The sequence below is a fragment of the Natator depressus genome, chromosome 12 (assembly GCF_965152275.1).
Source record: "Natator depressus isolate rNatDep1 chromosome 12, rNatDep2.hap1, whole genome shotgun sequence".
In the NCBI taxonomy this organism is placed as follows: Eukaryota; Metazoa; Chordata; order Testudines; family Cheloniidae; genus Natator; species Natator depressus.
In genome coordinates, this window is record NC_134245.1 from 30,937,865 (window position 1) to 30,961,964 (window position 24,100).

General features: G+C 39.6%; 1 protein-coding gene across 1 annotated transcript in view; it reads left to right on the forward strand.

The window, feature by feature from the left end:
• WWOX (WW domain containing oxidoreductase) overlaps positions 1–24,100 on the forward strand; it is a 677,011-nt gene that overhangs the window by 156,530 nt on the left and 496,381 nt on the right. Inside the window, exons 7-8 of the mRNA XM_074968810.1 lie at positions 17,577–17,762; positions 21,758–22,022. Coding sequence (XP_074824911.1) covers positions 17,577–17,762; positions 21,758–22,022 — 451 coding nt within the window. The remainder of the gene's footprint in view (positions 1–17,576; positions 17,763–21,757; positions 22,023–24,100) is intronic.

The following is a 24,100-nucleotide window of genomic DNA, read 5'->3' on the forward strand; positions in this document are numbered from 1 at the left end:
ATTTTAGTACCAACCACTCTCATACTGTGAGAAGAGATAAGCATTGTGATTTTGCTGCTTCTTGGTTCTTAACATGTTATATGCTTTACCAAAGAAAAAAGTATAGAAGGCCAGTTAAGGACCATAACGTTTTTTCCTGTGCAGTTCTTAACTTGATGTGAATGCTGCAATTCCATGTCACTGTCACCCAGCCTGAACCATTGAGTAGACATATACTGTATCTTTAAACCAGAAAGTGGAAGTATGCTCAATTCAAATTTTCCTGGAGGACTTAAAATCTGCAAAAGTCTCACCCATTGTCATCTAAAGCACGAGACAACGTGGAATCAATTTCTTAATGCAAATCATGTCCATTTTGTTTTTGTACAGTATATTAGAGGTAACAACTCATCCCCTTTGGCTTCATTTTGTCTTTCTATTATGGAAAGTTTTCTTATTTTTTCACTTCTTTTTCATTGGCGTTTGGAAAGTGTCACTAGTACTGTCTTAGTGGTACTATACGATAGGTCAGTGTTTTTATCCACAGTTTTGCCTTCCATCCTGAACCCTTGCTCTGTGTGTGTGTGATCTCAAGTATTACATAAAAGCTTAAGGTTTGTGTCTGTCGTAAGACTTGTGGGGGTTTCACCAAAATGAGCACTGAACAATATATTTGTTTAAATTGTGATGGTGGATAGAATTCAGATGCCGCACACAGCTGGGAGCAGTAGATCTTTTATCTGATACAGAGGAGCAGGTACCTCCTTACAATCATCTCCACTGGTAGGGGAATGGGCTAGAAGACATTTCTAGCTCTGATTTCTGTGATTTAAACTGTATCTAGGTATGCTCAGAAAAGTGATTATGTAGTAGTAGTGTCTTGTTACTGCATTGCCTGCTGTGTGTGTCTTGCAAAACATATCTTTACACTAATAAATGTTTTTATCTGTAGTTTATTATTATTACAGTAGTGTCCACGGCCCAAGTGTCCCCTTGTACTAGGTGCTGTACAAACAAACTTAGAGAATCCAGGATCCTACAATCTTATGGATAGATTGTGGTGCATTCTTCACACTTTCTCAGGAGAGTAAGGGGCATCCAGAGCACAGGGAGCAGCTTCTCTAGGGCTCCTGTATCCCCCTCCCCCCACATGTAGGTGGGAAGGGGTGGAGCCTTGGCTGCTAGCACTCTCCCTCTTCCCATTGCAGCGTGCCACCCAGAATAGCTGTGCTTGTGCGTCAAGAGATATATGCTGTGCCAAGTAGACAGCTTTTTACAATCTCCAAATGCCTGTTTCTCAAACCCCTGGCACCGTACCAATAAAACAGCAGCACAAGAGAAACACGAAAGTGTCTTCTGCTTCCTACATCGATGACAAAATTATCAGCTGAGTTCTGATTCCTGGGTCTAAGTGGTGGTGATATGTGGAGCACAAAAAGCACAGATTTTCAGATATCAAGTAGTGCTGCAGTGCTAGTAATTAAGGAGAAAGGGTAAACAAACCTAATTTGATATGTAAGCAATTCTATGATACAAATGGCAATCCCAAGATGCAATTTTTACAATCCCTTTTTTGATAATAACCCTGTGAGTGGAAAAACAATCATTCTCTCATCTCCCTTGCCTGTCGTCACCAGGCTACGGAGCAATAAGGAACTATTTGATCCTTTTAAAAATGTAATTTTTATTGCAATGCATTTTTCTAAAGAAGCCACTGGTGTTTAACCTCTTAGACTTCTGGAGCTGAAGACAGGTCTCTCAGGCTCTCTCAGTAATCTCCTCCGTCCATTATAGCCTCAGTGGGAAGCGCCCAGGCTCTTCATCAGCTAACATTTTCAGGGGCTGCTCCCCTGTTGACTGGAACTGAATAAAACAGAATGTTGGCTTGGATGCTCAAGCCCTTCTACCTCCCAGGTGCAGATTCTGACTCTAGGGAATGACATCAGATATCAGGCTGGAGGGAAGGACATCAGGAGATGCACTGAGTATGCTCAGGGTCCCCTCCATTATTCTAGATGAGGTGCAGGTTTTTCCTTGTCTAATAGTAAATCAGGGAAGAACCTTAAAGAGGTCATGTGATCCAAAGTCCTCTCCCTGGGTAAGAGATCTAAAACTGATCCATTCTGGTATAAAGGCATTTCTGAACTAGAAATACCCAAAACATCAAAGAATGACGCATCCTTGCAGGGGATTTCTGAAGCCAATCAGACAATTTCTAGGTAGCAAATCCTGGTGATTGATCAATCATCTTTAAAAAAAAAAAAAAAAAAAAAAAAAAAAAAAAGAGGGGGAGAGAGGAAGATATTTGCCTCCTTTAGAATATAAGAGTCTGAGTATTTCTGGTAGCAACTTGAAGAACGAAAAAATTTCATTGTCACGGGGTGACTGGTGCCTTTATTGGGGAGCCAGGTTCAGTGCACCTGTGACTCATCAGCTGACTCCCAACTGGGCTTTAGAGAAAGCACCTGGACCACATAAAGGAGAGCTACCTGAGAGCCGACTGGAAGAGCTGCTGAGGTAAATACTTGGTGGGGCGTATGGGGGTTAAAGCAATGCTTGCTCCTCCTGAGGGTAGAGGGACCACCAGGTGCCAGTAGTGGGAGAGAAGGGGAGCAATCTGCCACTGTCACTCCAAATGGGAAATTTACCCATGGGGAAGAGGAAGGGTCCTTGTTGCAGTATGCCTAGGGTCCCAGATTGCCTTATTTTGGCCTGGTCACATGAGTGCTGGACAAGCACCCATAGGTAGAGAGGCTGTAAGAATTAAAGAAATGCTTAGAAAAATTACACCATCTGAACATGGGTTGTGCCTAAAGGTTCCACAGAAGCAAATTCTTCACAAAAATTCTTCACAAAAAGCCAGTTCAGGAATATTATAGTGTTGTTGGTTCATTTCAAAGTCCAGTCTCAGTCATAGCTTGGTTGCATCTCTGAATCTTAGCATGGATTGTGGCATGTGCAACCCCTCCAGCACCGTGGCTGCACTTTCACTTTTCCCGTTGAAATGATCTCTAAATAAGTGTTAGCAGTTGGATGAGGGCAAAAGAACATTTGTAACCGCTGTCCTGCTACAATCGGAACGATTAAACAGTCAGCAACTGCCAAATCTTACCACAGACATATTTTAAAAATAGGAAAATAACTGTGTGTCTGCATGAAAAGTGCTGGGTAAGTGTAAGGTGCTACTTTCAGCTCCGATACTACTAAATGGTAATAGCTGGCAAGTGCTGCCTTTTTAAAATGGTGATAAATGTATATAAAATTGAAATACCTGTGACAAAGTTCCTCCTCTACCTTGGTGGGTCTTGTGCTTATTGGTGGATTTGCTCACCTTGGAGCTTCACAGCAGCCCTCAGTTTGGCTGTTTTCATGAACCCACAGTCCAGGTCAACTCCTCCTGTGTCTGACCAGGAGTTAGGAGGTTTGGGGGGAACCCGGGCCCGCCCTCTACTATTAATCCCTTTGGCACATATAGAAATACTTTCTATGAATTAGAACTAGTAACTAGTTGAACTATTCAATTTGTCTTTTGAGCTTAGAATACTTTTGGCATTCTTTCAGTGCCACTCAGACATAAAGCAATGTTCCAGCTAATACTGTAGATTTAAGAGACATCTAAAAAGGATCCAAGTTCACTTAAATATGCAAACAAGTGCATAACTGAAAAGTTACTATTGCAGACAGCAGATATCTTACATTTAAATAAGATCTAAGGTTGACTGCATTTGAAATGTACGTAGTAAAATTAGGGTGAAACTTTTGTGTGGTGGTATTGTACTTCTCTAAACCTGGGGATTGTCTGCCTGCATAAATGTTTTCTCTTTTCTAAGCTCTGCTACACTGTTACTCTGTCTTGGTTGAAAGTGTCAGACTATGTGGATTCACCAGCTAATAATCAGTATTTTTTAAATTAAAAACCTAAACTTGACTCCATCTCAGTGGAAGCAGAGATCACTTGCTCACCATATCAGTTCAGTTTCATTTGGTGTATCAGATATAGCTATGAGTCTTGTGAACACCAGAGATATCCTTGTTTAGGTATATTCAGATTCTTTAAAAAGTAAGTGTGACAGGTTGGATCACAGAAACCCCCTTGGGACTGCCATCTGGTATGCCAAGACTACTTCTGCCCCTGCTTTCCTGTCTTGTCAGCTTAGGACTTCAGTGCCCTGCCTGGTTTGAGCCAGATCCACTAGCCTGCTGCAAACCCAGACCCAGGTCTGAACCACGTCCCCCAACAGCTGTAGGCTCAATTGAAAGCAGCGTACAGAAGTGTTACTGTCTTTAACACTCAGATGCCCAACTCCCAGTGGGGTCCAAACCCCAAATAAATCCGTTTTACCCTGTATAAAGCTTATACAGGGTAAACTCATAAATTGTTCGCTCTCTATCACACTGATAGACAGGTATGCACAGCTGTTCCCTCCCCCCCGCCCCAGGTATTAATACATACTCTGGGTTAATTAATAAGTAAAAGTGATTTTATTAAATACAGAAAGTAGGATTAAAGTGGTTCCAAGTAGTAACAGACAAAACAAAGTGAATTACCAAGCAAAATAGAATAGAATACACAAGTCTATGTCTAATCAAACTGAATACAGATAAAACCTCACCAGTTCCAGTAAGCTTTCTTTTACAGATTAGTCTCCTTCTAGTCTGGGTCCAGCAATCACTCACACCCCCTGTAGTTACTGTCCTTTGTTCCAGTTTCTTTCAGGTATCTTTGGGGGTGGAGAGGCTCTCTCTTTAGCCAGCTGAAGACAAAATGGAGGGGTCTCCCAGGGTTTTAAATAGACTTTCTCTTGTGGGCGGAGAACCCCTCCTCTCCTATGCAAAGTCCTGCTACAAAATGGAGTTTTGGAGTCACCTGGGCAAGTCACATGTCCATGCATGACTGAGTTCCTTACCTGTCAAGCCACATTCCTAGGAAAGCTCAGATTGGCGTCTCCAAGTTAATTGTTGGCTTAAGGGCTTCTTGATTGGGCACTTACTGGGGATAGTCTTTTCTCAGGAAACTGACCAACTGCTTCACTAAAACCTACTTAGAATCAGACAGGTATACAGCCAATATTCATAACTTCGAATACAAAAATGATAAATGCATACAAATAGGATTAATAGATTCAGTAAATCATAACCTCAGTAGAGAGATGTTACATGGCATTTGTAACATAAAATATTCCAGTTATGTCATATATATATATATATATATATATATACTCTCATAAGCATATTTCCATAAAGCCTTATGGGGGCACTGTCACAGTAAGAATCCAGGTAAAAATTAATTTGAGTGGACACTTCACTGATAGTATTTTTGTTTTTGGGGGTGAAGTTATAAAGTTTCCCTCATTTTGCTTTGTGTGTGTGTATGTGTGTGCACACGTGCACTAGAATTGCTCATTTAAAATCAGGATTCAAACTTGGAAGATGCTGATGTGACACTTTCACAGTTGTTTTTCTAAAATGTGTTGGCTTGTCACTTGTCTTTGGAGGGTGACCCTGACTCTTCATCAAACTATGTAGAAAGATTTTTGCTCCTCCTTTTGGCATCTGAGGCTGTCGGGGCTGTTTTTACCATTCAAGGTACCCAAGTACTGACTTTGGGCATTTTGGCTCAATCTGTGTCTAACTTCTTGGTTTTGAAAATAAAGAGAATGAAAAAGAGACCACTTTCTTTTGAACTCATTTGTGCTTCCTCTTTAGTACATCCAAGATCAATGCTGCTCTTGGTGCCAGAAGGATATTTGAAACCATCTTTGGTGACATCTCTGGCCAAAGCTCAGCAAAAGGGGTAATACTGACAGACTTCAAAGTAAGTGCACCCACCTTCACCTAGTGCAGGAGTTTTTTAGGTGGTGGTCATGCTTAGAGGGTCAGAGAATAGAGCAAAGCATCAGAGGCCCTCCGAGGAAGTCCTGTGTGCAGCTTTACTACAGAACTGGGCCCTAATTTATTATATTAAATTTGAACTAAAAAAAAAAATCCATCAATCAATGATATTGTTAGCGATCTATGTTTATGAAATACAAGTGTACAGATTAAATAATAAAATTCCTGTTAAATTCTCTAATGAAAGGTACAACACAAATACTTAGTAGAAACCACACCCAAAAAGAAACAGCAAGCAATAATAACCCCTCAGTTCTCCCTGATCGTTAAATCAAAAGCCTGGGTAAATAGATGGGTCTTCCAGCATGCTCAAAAGCTCAAGCTTTTTTTGGAGAAGTGAGGAGAGAAAGTTCCATAGTTGCCTCCAGATCCCACATTTCTACATCTTTGGGCTGTTAACTTGAGCATTTTGCATGACAACATCTCTTGGGGAGGAACACAGCTATAGACTGTATAGCTATAGCCCCAAGTAGAGCATACTTCACTAATCCAGTTTGGAGGTGATAAAGGTAGTGGATAACTGATGAGGTCAGCTGGCAAAAGAAAAGGTTACAGTCTCTGTTCTGGCATGTTCATTGGACAAATGACCAGGGAAGAGTATAGAAATATTGCTCGGGCATGCAGGAGTGAAATCAGGAAGGCCAAATCATACCTGGCGTTGCAGCTAGCAAGAGATGTCAAGAGTAACAAGAAGGGTTTCTTCAGGAATGTTAGCAACAAGAAGAAAGTCAAGGAAAGCGTGGGCCCCTTACTGAATGAGGGAGGCAACCTAGTGACAGAGGATGTGGAAAAAGCTAATGTACTCAATGCTTTTTTTTGCCTCTGTCTTCATGAACAAGGTCAGCTCAAGACTACTGCACTGGGCAGCACAGCATGGGGAGGAGGTGACCAGCCCTCTGCGGAGAAAGAAATGGTTCAGGACTATTTAGAAAAGCTGGACGAGCACAAGTCCATGGGGCCGGATGCGCTGCATCCAAGAGTGCTAACGGAGTTGGCGGATGTGATCACAGAGCCATTGGCCATTATCTTTGAAAACTCATGGGGATCGGGGGAAGTCCCGGATGACTGGAAAAAGGCTAATGTAGTGCCCATCTTTTAAAAAAGGGAAGGAGGAGGATCCTGGGAACTACAGGCCAGTCAGCCTCACCTCAGTCCCCGGAAAAATCATGGAGCAGGTCCTCAAGGAATCAATTCTGAAGCACTTAGAGGAGAGGAAAGTGATCAGGAACAGTCAGCATGGATTCACCAAGGGCAAGTCATGCCTGACTAATCTAATTGCCTTCTATGACGAGATAACTGGCTCTGTGGATGAGAGGAAAGCGGTGGACGTGTTATTCCTTGACTTTAGCAAAGCTTTTGACACTGTCTCCCACAGTATTCTTGCCAGCAAGTTAAAGAAGTATGGGCTGGATGAATGGACTATAAGGTGGATAGAAAGTTGGCTAGATTGTCAGGCTCAACGGGTAGTGATGAATGGCTCCATGTCTAGTTGGCAGCCGGTATCAAGTGGAGTGCCCCAAGGGTCGGTCCTTGGGCCGGTTTTTTTCAATATCTTCATAAATGATCTGGAGGATGGTGTGGATTGCACCCTCAGCAAGTTTGCAGATGACACTGAACTGGGAGGAGAGGTAGATACACTGGAGGGTAGGGATAGGATACAGAGGGCCCAAGACAAATTAGAGGATTGGGCCAAAAGAAATCTGATGAGGTTCAACAAGGACAAGTGCAGAGTCCTGCTCTTAGGATGGAAGAATCCCATGCACTGCTGCAGACTAGGGACCGAATGGCTCGGCAGCAGTTCTGCAGAGAAGGACCTAGGGGTTCCAGTGGACGAGAAGCCGGATATGAGTCAACAGTGTGCCCTTGTTGCCAAGAAGGCCAATGGCATTTTGGGCTGTATAAGTAGGGGCATTGCTAGCAGATCGAGGGATGTGGTCGTTCCCCTCTATTCGACATTGGTGAGGCCTCATCTGGAGTACTGTGTCCAGTTTTGGGCCCCACACTACAAGAAGGATGTAGAAAAATTGGAAAGAGTCCAGCGGAGGGCAACAAAAATGATTAGGGGACTGGAACACATGACTTATGAGGAGAGGCTGAGGGAACTGGGATTGTTTAGTCTGCGGAAGAGAAGAATGAGGGGGGATTTGATAGCTGCTTTCAACTACCTGAAAGGGGGTTCCAAAGAGGATGGATCTAGACTGTTCTCAGTGGTTGCTGATGACAGAACAAGGAGTAATGGTCTCAAGTTGCAGTGGGGGAGGTTTAGGTTGGATATTAGGAAAAACCTTTTTCACTAGGAGGGTGGTAAAATATTGGAATGCATTACCTAGGGAGGTGGTGGAATCTCCTTCCTTAGAAGTTTTTAAGGTCAGGCTTGACAAAGCCCTGGCTGGGATGATTTAGTTGGGGATTGGTCCTGCTTTGAGCAGGGGGTTGGACTAGATGACCTCCTGAGGTCCCTTCCAACCCTGATATTCTATGATTCTATGTTGGGGGAAGAGAGAGAGAGAAAAAAATCTTTAAACTGAGCAAATTTTAATTTGGGAATCACTGAGATACTAAATATGGTACGTAATGATGGCATGATAAGAGAATCATTTTCTGAGTAGAAATACACTTTTTTAGAGGCAGAAACTATCTTCCTGAATAAAGAATCCAATCTATTTCCACAAGATTTAGCCAACCATGAGGGCCAAATTGGATATATAGGCATGTAAAATATTTATGATTTAATAAGCATGATTACAAATCTTTTGCTGCGAATGAAGTAGTAAGCATTTTGCAGTTTTATAGCTTAATGGGTAATGAGAGAATAAAAACAGTATGTGTGTATTTAATTGATATTTTAATTTTAACAAAACATCAATATCACAGAGGACAGCAGTAACTATTTAGTATGTAGTTTAAATATATTTAGTCTTTTGTGAAGAGCATCAGACGAGACAATCAAAACACACTGAGGCAGAATCATTGGGCAGAAAAGCATGGTTGCTTTTCTGGTGACGTGAGACGGGTCACTCATTTGCCAAATGTCTTAATCCTAGAATCCAAAACCTTGTGTTTTACTCTGGCAAGGTTGTATTTCTTCATTAGCTCTTCCCAAGGTGCAGAAAATCCCAGAGGATGTCAAAGTACATCAGTTTTTATCATAACACGAAATCTGTCAGATCTGAATGGCAGCATGCTGCTGCTGGGGGTTTTCTGAACTCTATTACAGTTGCACATATCTCTAGGCAAAACAGAGGAAGGAGTTGTCATTGGCAAGTAAAATGTATGAAATGTCTTATTGTTCAAATGATCAACCATGGTCGTGAAAATATTTTCTAAGGACTTTGCTATTTCCCATGATAGGTGTCAACAAAAGTTACAAAAAAAGGCAGATTACTTCTTTTATTATAAACTTTTTCTGCTTTTAAGGGGTGCTTTGTGCGTATGGGTAAAAATCGTACCTCTTGAAATATATGCTGAAACAACAAATCATACCACAATTATTGTAGAAATTAATACTCATTGTGCACTTCCAGCAGCTTTATGCTTAATAGGTGCTGCCTGAAAATGTTTATAAAAAAATAATTAGGGTTTGAAAAAAAATGTGCTTGTCCACTTGAAAGTGGAAAACTGTCCCAGGTGAGTGCCTATAACAACAGAGTAAAGTTTACCAGACTCTGGACACTTTCCTTGCTGCTGCCTGTAACCTGCTGGGCAGTAGAGAGAAAAGCTTCTCCTCCTCCATGCCTGAGGTTGCAGGGATGAAAGACAAAAAGGTAGCTTAGCAGTGTTGGAGAGATTCCTAACTGCAATAGGATTTGGGGGCAGGAAATAGAGAGAGGGCAAAGCTCCTTTTTCTTCCCAACAGTCAGAAAGGAGGGAAAACTGCAAAGTTATATAGGTGCTGAGCTCAGACCAATGTGAAAGTTGGAGGGCTCACATCAGCGTCCAAGGAGAGTGGTCAGGTGGGAAGTCTAGTCTTCCTGCCGCAACTCCAGTGCTCACATTTTCAGGAGAGTGAGAGACATACTGGCTGGCAGAGGCTTCCATTCAGAATAGTAACATGCATTTTGGGTTTCATAGCTGTGCCAGGACACAGGAACTGGACCTAAGATAACATTTTTTCAAGTCACAGTTTGGTTTGAAATGCTGCCCTATGGAGGCATATTAGGGTGGAGTGGAGAGCTGACATTTGTTCTAGTTTGTCCCAATACCCTAAGTGTGGTACTTGCTGTGAGAGAGAGTTGTAACTGATGCCAGGTTATAACCCTGTCCAGTGTGGTGGATAATGATGCCGGAACATGGGAAATGTCCCTCACATGACTCCAGTAAAAGGAAGCCAGACACACTGGTATGCTTGGATGATAAAATCCTTTCTCGTGAAATGGTGCAAACTGATGAAATCTGAGGCATACCTCAAAGTCTGGAACATCAGTTTATCAGCCTCAGTGGTCTCGCGTACAGAGACTCTTGATCTGAGTTTAATAATATGCCCTGGTACGAGAAGTTGGTGAACAGAGGTGGAATCCTGGGCGCTGCTTTGGGTTTTTGCAGGAGTCTGGGGAATCAGGGTCTCTGGAGCCAATATGGGGTGACTAAGCTGCTTTAACTCAGTTCTTCCATAACTTCTTTGAGAAGTTCAGGAGGAGTGGTAGAGGAGGGAAGGTGCATGTTCAGGGACTGAATTGGTGAAAGGAGAAGGTATCCACAGTAGTAAGTCAAAACAACCTTGACCTTTATTTTTTTAAAGTTACTTTAAAAGTAAAAGTTACACTTTCAAATGACAAAGTGTGTGTGGTGGGGGCAGGGGAATTCCTAAGCCGCAGTATTTCTAACATCACATAGCATGTTTACAGTGTGTAAAATAGCTGAGTATATGAGACATGGCATGTTGACAAATTAAACTCTATCCCAGTTCTCTTATTTCAAATCTAACCCCATCTTGTAGTTTAAGATGAAATCCCACATTTAGATTATTTTTGTAGGAGTTCTGAGGGTGGGATAGGTATGAGAAAGGCCAATTGCAGGGTACATTGCATATGTTATATGAATTATTTCCTGGTTTTTTTTAAGGCAGAACCTGCCTTCCTTGTTCAGATGTTGACCTTTTAGTTTTTATATGTAGAAGAGCAAGCCACCCATAAAGAGGAGAACTAGGCCTGCCTGCTGGTCTGTTGACATCTACACTCTTATATCACCATAGTATCTGAGCAGATACTAACTCTTTCCCAGATTTAAAAAAATAACCAGTAATATCAGTATTTTTCCCTTCCTTCACAGGAGGAAGGAGTATGTTACTTGATGAGATTTGCTGGCTTTTTATGTATGTCCATTGTTATGCGAGAGGAACGTACTGGCAGGAAAAAAACAAGACAAAAGGATGAGTTTTACAGTTAGTTGTGAATGCAGTCTTATATTGGTCACTCTTATTTCTTTTTTTTTCTCTTTTATTTATTTATTTATTTATTTTAAGTTCTGGATTCACAGAAGTGCTGAATAATGTGGGGGAGAGGACTGAGCTGTACGGGCCTGTTCAGATGAAGTTTCTGGAGGCAGATGGACAATTGCCCATAATGGACTTGGAGTTTGAGCTGAAGGAAGGAGCTAAACTATTTCAGTCCATTCCCATTCACCCTTGCAGCCTCTTGTAGGTGGGGAAGGAGTATTTGCTGATCAACAGTTTTAAAATGCTTCAAAGAGGTACAGCAGGATGAAAGTGGATGTATTTCTCCTGTCTGTGGATAAGAGGAGATCATCCATCTGGGCTACAGGTGCTGTCTGTGTAGCTTGCCTTGCAGTGAAGCCTGTCTGACAGGCAACTGGAATACAGGAATCTGACAGATGGCATTGGAGGCTATTTTTTGCTGTCTTCTCAATCAGCTTCCTTAGGAAAGGGAAGTCAGACATTAAGCAGTAGTTTATGAAAACACCATCATCAAGCGATGGTTTCTTTAGTACCATCAGACTATTCCATGTTTTAAGATGGTTAATAGATACCCTCATTGAGACTCTGTTAGTGGGAGCTCTAGGTGTTCTCTGTTGTCCCACCATGTAAGAAAGACTAATATCAGAGTCACAACTGGTGGCTCAGATTGCCTTCATTATTACCATGACTTCTGTTTGCGTAAATGGGCTGAATTTCAAAAAGATGAGCATTGCTGTAGGCTTAGTTTGGTTCTAGTCTTAGCCTTATGGGCCACAAGGAACAATAAGCTATCTTGGATGTGGGTGAACTTTCTGTGAAATAAGATGCTTTTTCACAGCAAGAGGTGCCCAGTTTCCGGGGTTTATTGGAACAAGTCTCGGCTTAAAGTTATGTGACAGAAAAGTTCTGTGGGTTGTGACTTTGCTTCCTCTACAGCAGAGGTGAAGTCCCATCTCTCTGCATCCATTTGTGGCTGTGACATAGGTCTACAGTTGCTTATGGGACTTAGGGGATATGGCAAAGCCTTTTCTGTTGAATTTCTGTATAATTCCAAACAGTGTGAACTTTTCAAATCACTTGAGAAGTGCCCCAGATGGTGTGACATTCTGCTTCATGGGAAGATTTGAGAATTATTCCCTTTGCATAAAGTTCTAGTTAACTGTTTCATTGTGTTTTAAATGGGAGAACACCAAAGCCAAAAACTGCATTGACATTTTGGTGTTTGTTTAACCTCCTAATGCATGGGTACGTTTGTTGGAAAATATTATTCTTCCATTTGCAAATCTCCAGTAATTAATCCCCTTGAAAGTAGCTACTGCTACAGGGCCAGTTCACAAGCCTGTTGACAGATCATAGTTTTGCATCATATGCTAACAAATTGATTGTTAAATTCCATAACTAATTGATTTATAGAGATGACTTAATTTCCATATCTCATTCATTTATTAACATATTCTGTATATTTTCAAACAGTGCACAGTTTCTATTTGGATTACTTTATTTCTTCTAATAGTAGATTCAGCAAAGCACATATGATCTGAATAACTTGTCCAAGTGCAAGAGTTAGTAACTTGTCATGGATATGTGCAGTGCAGAAGACTGGAGATATTTTCAAGGCATTAATAGAAAAAATACCCTTGCTAATCAGAGCACTTTTTACAGTACCAAATTCTAATTACTCATCAGCATAGAGAGGTTTTTTTACAATCACAGTACTGCTTGCAGTTAAAACATTACATTCTTGAATCTGCTTTGCTGGGGATGGTAAGAAACAGTGACATTGTACTGTGGTAGAGCAGCTTATGTGCTGGTCCCAATACATACTTAAATTGTAATGGTAGAATACATTAGCTCAGTTGGTGCAGTGTAAGTCACTAGCTGAAGACATTTTAAGGAGACATAAGGGTAAATTTTCAAAACACTGTACAAGGTTTTAGCTGTATGGTGCTTACAGAAATGTCAAATAGGAGTCATACAGTTAAAGAGAGCTGCCTCATAATGTTAACACTAGGCATAAACATAACAGAAAATCCTGCCTTGCTGCTGACTTTTTTTGTTGCTATTTACCTGTAGCTTTAATGAATAATAGTAGCAGGCTGCTTTAAATGCAGAAGATTATTGTACAGGGGTCATAAGCAAGGCTAATGGAGACTGCCCCAGTTTCTTAATAAACTGGTGAAATCAAGGTCACAGTCCTGCTATCCACTAAAACTATTTCAGTCATAAAGCAAGGCTTTAGTATCAGATGTGTGGTGTGAATTGTCATGTAGCCTGAACATTCAGATACTGCACAATGAGATGTTCAGTGATAAAAAGCGCTGCACCTTGGAAACTAGAATCTGCCCTTGGTGGCTGAAATTCATGATCGTATGAGGGCTGTTACATGGCTAATGTGAAATAAGTAGGTGGTCTTTGTTCAGTTCTTATTGGCTAGGTGTCCGCATCACAAAAAAACTACCATCACACTTGACACTTATTGGCCCCTTGTTATCACAAGAGAGACCAGTGACTTAATGGACTTGGATCCTGAACTATCCTCTCGGTCCAAAAAGTGGTCCTTTTAGAACAGAAATGAGGCTGTAGCCATCTCTGCTAATGCTGCCCTCTGGGTAAAGAGGACTTCATTTTCCAGGACTGTAAGTCTTGCATCATTTACAAACACTAAAATTAACAAAAAATAAAAATAGTCTGCTAGTAACCATTTAGCTAGGGGATTTGATTAAAGTGTTTCTATTTTTTATTATTTGTATATTTTTGTACAGATAAAACTAATTCTTGTGATAGAATACTGCAGAGATTCATAATTTTAGCGACTCTCTTGAATCTTAATTACTTTTAGTAAAAAAAAAAAACTTTTAGTAAAAGATGTTGTTTCAAAAATAAAAAAAAACCTCATTAAAAAGGGGCAGAAGTAATTCTCTCTTTTTATAAAACTCAATTAAATGCCTTTAGAATTAAAAATTCACAGTATTTTATAGTTTTATATTCTGGAATCCTGTTTTTAATTAATTGAGCTGACAGGTTTAGGTACAGGGTACATATTTTGCCTCTGGTAGTTATTGTATAATTAGCATTAATGAAGGATATTAAAATATGGTTAGGTAGAATATAGTCCAGGTTCATATGTGGGCTCATTCTGTCTTATTGTGTTCTCTTACATCAGATTGTGTCGTTTTATGCGGTGTTCATTTGCCTTATAAATTTAAAGGCCAACTGAAAGTAACAATAAGGGATATTCTTTTTATTGTCATTGGTATATTGAGAATTCACAATGCAGTGTCTTGTCATAAAGTCATTGCCAAGTACCAACTACAAAATTTATATTAATATACCTCACAAAGTAGCTTTTTATTTTTGAGGAAAAAAGATGTCTTGTATCTAGGACACTAATTCATAAATTAAATCATCAGATAAATATGAAAAAGTGAGATAATGCATATTCACAATGTAAGCAGAAACTAAATTAAGCACTGTCCCTTGATTTTTATATGCTGAAGATCTGCAAAAATTAATGAAAGTTGGTTAATGGTGTATCTATGATAAATGTACACTAGGCTAACCTCTGCCCCTTGTCCCCAGCAGGTGCATACTAGAAAGGGAGTGTGTATGTCGAGATGTTTAACAGGCCATCCACTGCATTAAATAGAGGTTTGGGGTGCCTGACAGGGGAGAGACATGGGTGTGGCCAGTGAGTCCATGGTTAGATAGCTGGAAGGGACAGTAGCCTTTATAAGGGAAGCACAATAAGCACGGGAAGAACTATAGCCTATGAGTTGGAGTAGTGGTGCTCCTGAGCAGTTTTGTGGGTGCTCTATACTCTGGGAGGGAGACCCTTCACTCTGACACTGATGAAACTCCTCTGTGTCATGTCAGCCAACTTGCAGTTAGTGGCAAATGACAGGGTTTGATTCACTGCCTATTAGTAATTCCAAATGGTTAAAAGTGCCTTGTGTAAATCAAACCTACAATTATGAAAGAACTGCATGAAGATCAATAATTTTTAATAGTTAAGTGCTTAGTGTTTCCTGTTTAGTTTTTATTTGTACATTTCAATGGATTTTTTGCATATCTCTTTTGTGACCTGCTTTCCTGTCTTTCACTTAGTCAGGATGTGTGTGTACATCTGAGGGCAGCATTTGACCTGTAATATAGATCTACATATTTCAAGATGAGGGAACTTTGAGTCAATAGCAGACGCACACCGGTGACATACCATGGTTTCCACTGTTTACATACTGCAGCACAGTTCTAAATCGTATTATACTGCTGTCTAAAAAGACATGTATATATCTTATCTGCAAATGCATTTTTACAGGAGTGTCACATAAACTTTCTGAGGCGATACAGAGGCATCTAACACTTCATAAGATGCATTCTCTGAAGGCTTGTGACTTTGTATTCCTTTTGGCAAGCACAACATGCACCCTCATTTTTTTGTGAGTTCAAAATAAACTGACGACAGAAATGAATACTGGCATTGCATATGACTGTTGTGCAGTTGCAATTCAGGAGTGGGGCAAATTATGCCTACAAAAGGAAGGTTGCCCTTTTGAAAATATGGTCTTATGTTTCTGTGAAGGTACTCCGGGTTGGTCATCCTTTGTTCCTTCCATCTATTCCTACTGTGTGGAGTGGGTTTGCACAGGTGAAACACAGGCAGACTTTGACCCAGGATGCTTGAACAGAAACATAGAACCACATTTTCTAAAATGCAGCCTCCCTTTCGCATACTTCGAATATCCACAATTTATTTTGCTAGTGTAAAATGTGGGAGCAAATTTAATGGGAAGGTTGCACCTGCCAAAAAAAAAAAAAAAGCAGAAGCTCCGCCCATTAGAAAATAGAAAAGGAGTACTAGTGGCACCTTAGAGACTAACCAATTTATTTGAGCATAAGTGAGCTCAGATGAAGTGAGTTGTAGCTCATGAAAGCTTATGCTCAAATAAATTGGTTAGTCTCTAAGGTGCCACTAGTACTCCTTTTCTTTTTGCGAATACAAACTAACACGGCTGCTACTCTGAAACCTGCCATTAGAAAATGTACTTCAGAAAGCTTCCACATGTTTCAGTATTCTCCTCTAAAGGTTTCTGTGAAGTTTCTGCAAGAATGAACCTAAAGATAAAAATAAGGGACTGTTGACTACTGATCAGACATCGTTACATTACTATTTCAGAACTGTGCCATAGTGAACTGTTTCTGGGTTTCTAGTTGAAATTTATTTTTAACTAAAGGGTTTATCTATCTATCTATCTATCCTCATTGATGATAACATTCTCAGTATTATCATTTTTTAACGGATGTCTGTCACCCCTTTTTTTAATTTCCCCAAAAGTCTTTTAGATAATTAGGCTGTTAATGAAGATGGGACTTTCAACAGTGCCTAAAAGGTGCTCAGTGCCTAATTATGTTAGGCTTGTTTGGAAATCCAAGTCTTAATTTTTGACATTTCTCATAGGATTGTCTCTGTAGAACCCCAATACTGGGACGCATGTGCCCTGCTGCTGCAGCCTTGGAACCACACAGAAAAGTGGTGATTGTTGGCTTGTGCACTTGTCCTCTCATGGTACATAAGTAAGCATGGCCCACAGACATCCCATCAGCAGGCAGTGGGTAGTTGAAACAGAAGACAAACAAACCATTCTTCTGTTTCCCCTATACTTGTTCTTTGTTCTATTTTAAATTATACATTTTGGGGTTGGTTAGCTGTTTGTAAAAATTAGAGCTTTTTTTTTTTGGCTTGACTTTGCCTATTTGGCAGTTAAATACGTGACATAGCTGACTGATAAAAAGTTGGGTTTTAAAAGGTGTCAGGTCTGCAGCACTTAAATGTCCATAATGTCTGTGCATGAAGGTGACTTGTGTGGAGACTGCTCAGCTTGTGTAATCTTTACTCTTTGGGCACATTAAGACCAAGAATATGGGGTAGAATTCCTACGGTTAGAGGAATTATGTCTTGCAGATTGAGCCTGTCCCCTACTTTGGAGGTTTAATATTATCTGGAGTAGAATATCTGGAGGATCTGTTGAATGTATCTATGCATGTCCACTATTTTTCTGTCCATTCCAAACGTTTGTGTTGATGGTGCCCCTGGAGATGCAAAGTATTTGAGCTCCAGTTGTTCAGTTACCTTTGTTTTGTTCCTTTGTTTGTTTGGTTTTTTCCAGTGGACGTTCTGAAATGATAAGAGAAATCACAACAACAGTACATTTAATTACATCTAATTCTTTGTACTTTTTTATTTACTTGATTTGATTTGATTTTTTAATGTCAGCATATCTTGTTGATTATTCAGGCCGCTTCATATGCTGATCTGCAATGCTGCTGTTTTTGCTGCTCCATGGTCCTTGACAGAAGATGACCTAGAGGCCACCTTCCAGGTGAATCACTTGGGGCATTTTTACCTTGTCCAACTTCTTGAAGACATTCTACGCCGCTCATCTCCAGCAAGAGTTGTGATGGTTTCATCAGAATCACACAGGTTGGTTAAAATCAGAATAAGTTCTTGATTTAGCTCTGATTGGCCCTTTCTGCAATCCTTGGGATGAAACCACCACAGTGGATATACCAAACTTTAAAATAAAAATACCAATCCTAAAGTGCTTACTCTTGCTTGAGCAATTCTTTTTGAAGTCAGTAGGATTACTCCTATACAGGATCTGTCCCTGAGATTCTATGTGCATACAAGTTTCATAATACTGCATAGGTTGGTCTTGGTCACTCTTTGTATGAATGCAGATTTTTCACTGCACTGCAGGCCACTCATTGATTTTTGCTAGGAGATGGAATAATAATTGATTAAATCTGAATGGCATGACCTTTATTGATTTGTCATTCAACAACTTCAACATCTTACCAAGAAGAATGTGCAGTTATTCTAGCAGGAGAAACAATGCAATTAAAGACTGCTAGATGAAATCCAATTGTTTTATAATGAGAAATTAGGGAATTCAATGCAGACATTAGCTGTATAATTGTAGGAAGGGAAGTTTGTTAGTTAGTCTATATTAGAAATCTGGCTGTGCATCTTTTGGTTAACTTTTCAATTAAGGTATCAGATGGCACTTCTCTCCGATTACCTTTAGGAGTACAATTTGGCAAAAAGCACAGTATGAAATTTCAGACATGTTTGCAATGATTTTAGAACATTTTTAATAACTGAAGAGAAGGAAGTTTTTAAAAAGACAAAACAGTTACTACCTGAAGTAGATTATGGCCCAGATTTTAAAGGTAGTTAGCTGTTGCAACGTTAAATGCAGCAATGCCTAACTGATTTAGAGACCTAAATCTCTCTTTCAAAAGAGATTGAGGCAATAAGGAGTCTAAATCCCACCTATAGTCAATGGTATTTTGGTGCAGCAATGTTTCTAAATACCTTTAAAAATCTGGGCCTCAGGGCCCAATTCTGAATTCTTTCTGCATCCAAAGCACGTGCTGGCTTCAGATTTAGTTCAGAATGTGCAGGGATTGCAGGATTATTAGGCCCATGATGGGCCTGCTTTAAAACATTATTGTTGATTTCTATTTCACTTTTTTGCATGGTGTGCAAGAGATTTAGCAAAGCAAGAGGGTGCAACTCTTTATTTATTTATTTCTGCACTGTTTTAAGAGACCCAGAATGAAGCTTATTTTTTTAATCATGTTTCCATAGAATGTAACCCTGGAGATCCAGTAGAGAGAGACCAGCCAAGGGTCAGGCTGAAATCTTTATCACTTCCAAACAGAGAGGCTTATGGTATAAATGACACACGGAAGATAGATTTACTTTTACCATTTTAAATTTATGATGGCTGAAATGAAAGGAAGCAATAGAAAATGCCGGTAATAATCCTCCCTGGTGTTAAAAGACATGAAACATCTAGTAATTAGGTGGTAACAAAATCTGGACATCCTTATCTTTGCAAATCACACCAGGTTTGTGAAAGCAAGTCGCAGAGTCCTGTTAGGAGTGAGGGAGGCTACTGTGGGGCAGGCAAGATATCTCTAGAAATAAATCTGCCAGCTCCAATCACTTGCCAGATGTGGAGGGCACAATGGGATATATATAAATGAGCTGTTGTTTAATGGCAGATTATGTTGAATTGTCAGCTGCTTGTTTCCCTTTGTATGCTTGTATCTCAAATAGTATTTTAAATGACATCTTTGGGTTTTTTTCCCCTTAAGTGCTATGTGGAACTAGAGCCCATATCTTTATACAGCTTTATCTTTGTTTTGAAAAATAAGATTATTTTAAAGTGCTCGTTGCTAACTGAATGAGATGAGCCAACTTTTAGGAAACCTATCAAAAAATAAGTCGCTGTGCATGTCAAAATATAATTACTAATCCAACCTATTGCTTTTCTATTTTAGGGATTCATTTCTTGTGTCTTAAATCATATTTAAACATTTAAAATAATTGTTAAATGGCTGTTTTTTCTAGCTGTTCAGTGACAATAAGCTGATGAGGAGGGCTAGTTTAGAGAGCAGGTCTTAATACTGGTAGTACTTTCTAACTTACTTGAGAACGCTGAGCCTTAAACCGTGTTGTAAAATGGAAGTGTTGGTATCTAATTACTTCCATAAACCGTGGGTGAATCTTTTTGTTGGAATCAAGACTCCCTGTTAGGGGGAAAATAAAGTCCTATGTTTGCAGAAATTATTATGCTAGACTGCTCTGAGGCAAAACATTTATTTGCCTCTCTGGTCCTTTGCTCTATTTTATTTACTTATGTGGATTCAGTGCAAAGGAATTGAGTTTAAAGTCATTTTATATGTAGTTTAAGTACATTGTACGAAATAAGAATAATAAGTAGATTGACTTTCTTCCTATCTTTATTTGTTTATAATTAATTTGATTGTCCAACAAGGTGAATGGAGTTGCTGACGTAAGACTGACTCACAGGATTGGGCTAAAAACGTGTCACTACATTACTATTGTGTTGGTGACAGACACAAAACACTGTATTTGTATAATGACAGGTTTCAGAGTAGCAGCCGTGTTAGTCTGTATCCGCAAAAAGAAAAGGAGGACACAAGTCCTCCGCAAAAAGAAAAGGAGGACACAAGTCCTCCTTTTCTTTTTGTATTTGTATAGTATACTTTGGTGTTTTAGACAGCTACTAAGGGCTTGATTAGCAAAGTCTGCCACCCTTATTCATGTTGAGTAATAATTTACTCCTGGATTAGCCCCGTTGATTTCAGAATTGTGCCCTAAATGAATGTGAAAATTATGAAAGAGGCATTTTATTACCTGAGATCAAATGAGGGACTGATTCTGAAAGGGACAAAGCATTGTCAGCTCCTATTGACTTTGGAAACTTGTAGGCTTTTTATTTGTGTATTTTACTGTTATTGCCCCGACATAAGTTTAAAAAACACCAGCAAACACAAACAAACCAGTCAGTCGCTTAATTTGGAATGTATAATGCCAAATCAGGAAAGGCATTTTAAAATATTTTTATAATGTACACCACGATTATGTTTGTCCCTCATTTCCCCAGCTGATTCTAAAAGCTCTACATATTGAAGTGAGTTTGCTAGATCCCACCCTTTTTTTGTTTTTAAAGCAGCACTCTTGTGTGGAGCATAGTTTTGCAACTATCAGTGATATTTATTTCTCAGCACTAATATGTACTGGTAATTTAATAAACTAATAATGTAAGGATGGATAGAGAACTATCTAGAAAGTAATGTTTTTCATGCAAGTGTCTTTAGTAAATTCACTATTTTGTTATTATTAAAAAAAGAGAGAACCAAACAAACAGCTGGTGTTTAATGACTCTGTCAGACCCAATTAAAAAACATCAACTAGTTACTTTGATTTGTGTTCAATCATGTCATGGGTATACTTAAAAACATTATAGTCTGCCAGAACTCATTTTGGCTTTGTTTACATTTATCTTTTAACATATAAGACTATTGATGGCAAGTTACCAAGGTTATAACCACTTTATAATCATCAATTTTTAATCTAAAAAGAGTCTAAGAGGCAGCAAGAGTCATCTGTAGTTACTTGGACACTTAAACTAAAATATGCAGTACTTGAGCATTAGATTAAAATAATCTAGGAAAAAATGGTTAAGAACGAACACTGTATTACTCTTCTTTGAAAAGCAGAAATCTTTTATTCTAAATTATTTAAATGTATGTTAATCATGTGAGTCTTCAAAAACAAAATTAAAAAGCTGGTTTTATTCCTGTTGCAAAAGAATGTAGTTCGTATAGTATAAACTATGGCTTTTAAATAACCTATCTTTTGCTTCTGATGTGAATTCATTTAATAATTTTACTCCCATATAACATTAAGTTGTTTTTGAGGACCACAAGCAATTTCTTTTAGATTTTAAGAAACTGCTAAGCAAGTTGCATGTTGGTTGCAGTCCAAATTCTGCTGTCATTTGCAGGAGCACAACCTTTGTGACTTCCAAGGAGTTGTTCTGTTGTAAATGAGAGCAGAATTTGGCCCAGAATGTCTAAAGCACGTGCACTGTTTTTTAGATTTTCAGAAATTAAAGATTCCTCAGGAAAGCTTGACTTCAGCCTGCTTTCTCCATCTAAGAAAGAGTTCTGGGCTGTCGTGGCCTACAACCGTTCCAAGCTTTGCAATATATTGTTCTCCAATGAGCTAAACCGCCACCTTTCTCCCCACGGGGTGACTTCTAATGCAGTGCATCCTGGAAATATGATCTACTCATCCATTCATCGCAACTGGTGGGTGTATACCCTGCTGTTTACCTTGGCTCGGCCTTTCACCAAATCCATGGTAAGTGAATGCCTTGCAGCATTTTACACATCTTCAGTTTTTAAATCATGGGACTGGAGTTATAAAAATCCAGATGTACATATTTGCTTTAACCTTTTGCCTCTTTTTAATGCAAGCACGGTTTTAATGGTGATCATGCTGTCAAGCCTGTGAGCTGTAGTAAAGGGTCCTAAAACCATTTCAGATGAACTTTGTCAATCTAAAGTAATACATAGAATGTTGGAATGCCTGATTTCCATTGCCCTGTTAATGGGTAGCTGCACATATTAGGGGTGGAATGCTGTGGGGTTAGTGATGTGCTTCAATACACATTTAAAGAATTTAAAAAGTTGTTTTGAATTTTCAATTAAGTGCATGCTCAGGTACATTTGGTTTGTAAATAGATGAATATGTAGGTGCTGTGATTAAAGAACCTTGCTAATGGCATCATTGATAGCTGAAGGAAAGCACTTTCAGTGTACACCCTTCTTTTTCAGAGGCTTATAGCTTCCTGGTGAATATCATCTTCCTTATCCTTATTCTTAATCCAAAGGCAGTGATTTCCTTGTTTTTTTTTTTTTAACCAGGAGTGTGGGGGGAGGTGTGGGAGAGTGTGTGTGTGTGTGTGTGTGCGTGCTATCAACAGGTAGAATTCCACAAGGCCATTTTTTAAATATCTGAGCATGGAAAATATATTGACTGTTAAGACATTTTCAAACACGTCTTTTTGTGTTGGGATAACCCTCAAAGTTGCCTGAAGTTAAAACATACCACTCAATGGAGAGAAGACCCTTGGATTTATTCGAAGAAATTTGTTGAGAGATAAAGTTGTAAGTACCCAGTGCATGGGGTGTGGCCGGGGATTTGCCATTTGAGGAGCTAGATAGCCAATATAGTAGTCTCAGGTTCCTCCTGCCCCCAAAAGTCACTGATCTATCATTTTACAGAACAGTTTCTGCAGCCTTTTTACATATTTTCAGACAAACTATATTACACATGGATTAATAATTACAATATTTCAGTAGCCCCCCCATAGAATGATGAGTTAGCTAACAGAACCTCATGGCTTGAAAGGATTAAAAGTAACACATTAAAAATGGGTCTACTTACTGTTTGATTCCCTACAATGGGCCCTTTCCAATGCACACTGAGGTCGATGGAGTCTTGACATTGACTCTAGTGAACATTGGATTGGGTCCATTACTCAAAGAAGGTTAATTAGGCCTTTCGTGCCTACCATTAGCATTCTTCTTTATTAAGAGATTACAGTGCTGTCAAATGGGGGTGTTAACCCCTCTTCCTCCAGTTCCTCACCTCAGCTATTTCTAAAGTATCCAGATTGGTTTGTTGGGCTCAGGATGACTTTAACTTTGCTGAGAATTGACTGCTTTTGAACCTTATTGACTGTGTCTCATCATTTACTCACTGAGAGAGAATGATATTCCCAAAGAGGAAAAAAATGGCTCCATCCTGTTTGAGACCGAGCATTTGGGGTGTGGAAAGAAGGTATCTGTACCCATACTGAGTCGAGCCTATCTTGGTAGTTGTTCAGCCCCATCTTGGGCCCTCTCACAATAGACAAAGTGATGGATGCCAGTGGTTGTGAGGTTGCACAACTCATTGTCTCTCTGAGCCAGTGAAACAGACAAACTGAATTATTTTCATTTGAAAAGAAGCAGGGAAGGAGAGGACAGGAGTAAGGTATCATCCCTGAGTAGCTCCATCAATAATATTACCCCCAATAGTTTGTGAGATTAATGGCTGAGTCACATGCTGAATCTGTGTAATTATGTACAAGAAAGGGTCCTGATTGCATGTTCACTTAGTCCAGTTTTGCAGTGGTGTAGTTCCATTGTCTTAAATGGCGTTCATCCTAATTTACATAGGTGCAAGTAAGTAGAGAATCAGGCCCAAAACATATAAAAGCATTTTCTCTATAAGTGGCCTGTAGGCCAAAATTCCAGAGATATCTCCAACAGTAGGGCCAGATTCCAAGTGATGCCTAAACCAGCCTTCACTTGGGACAACAGAACTGAGCATACGCCTGCTCTCGCAGTTTGGCATACTAACAGTTGCACAGGCAATCTGAATAGTCTCTC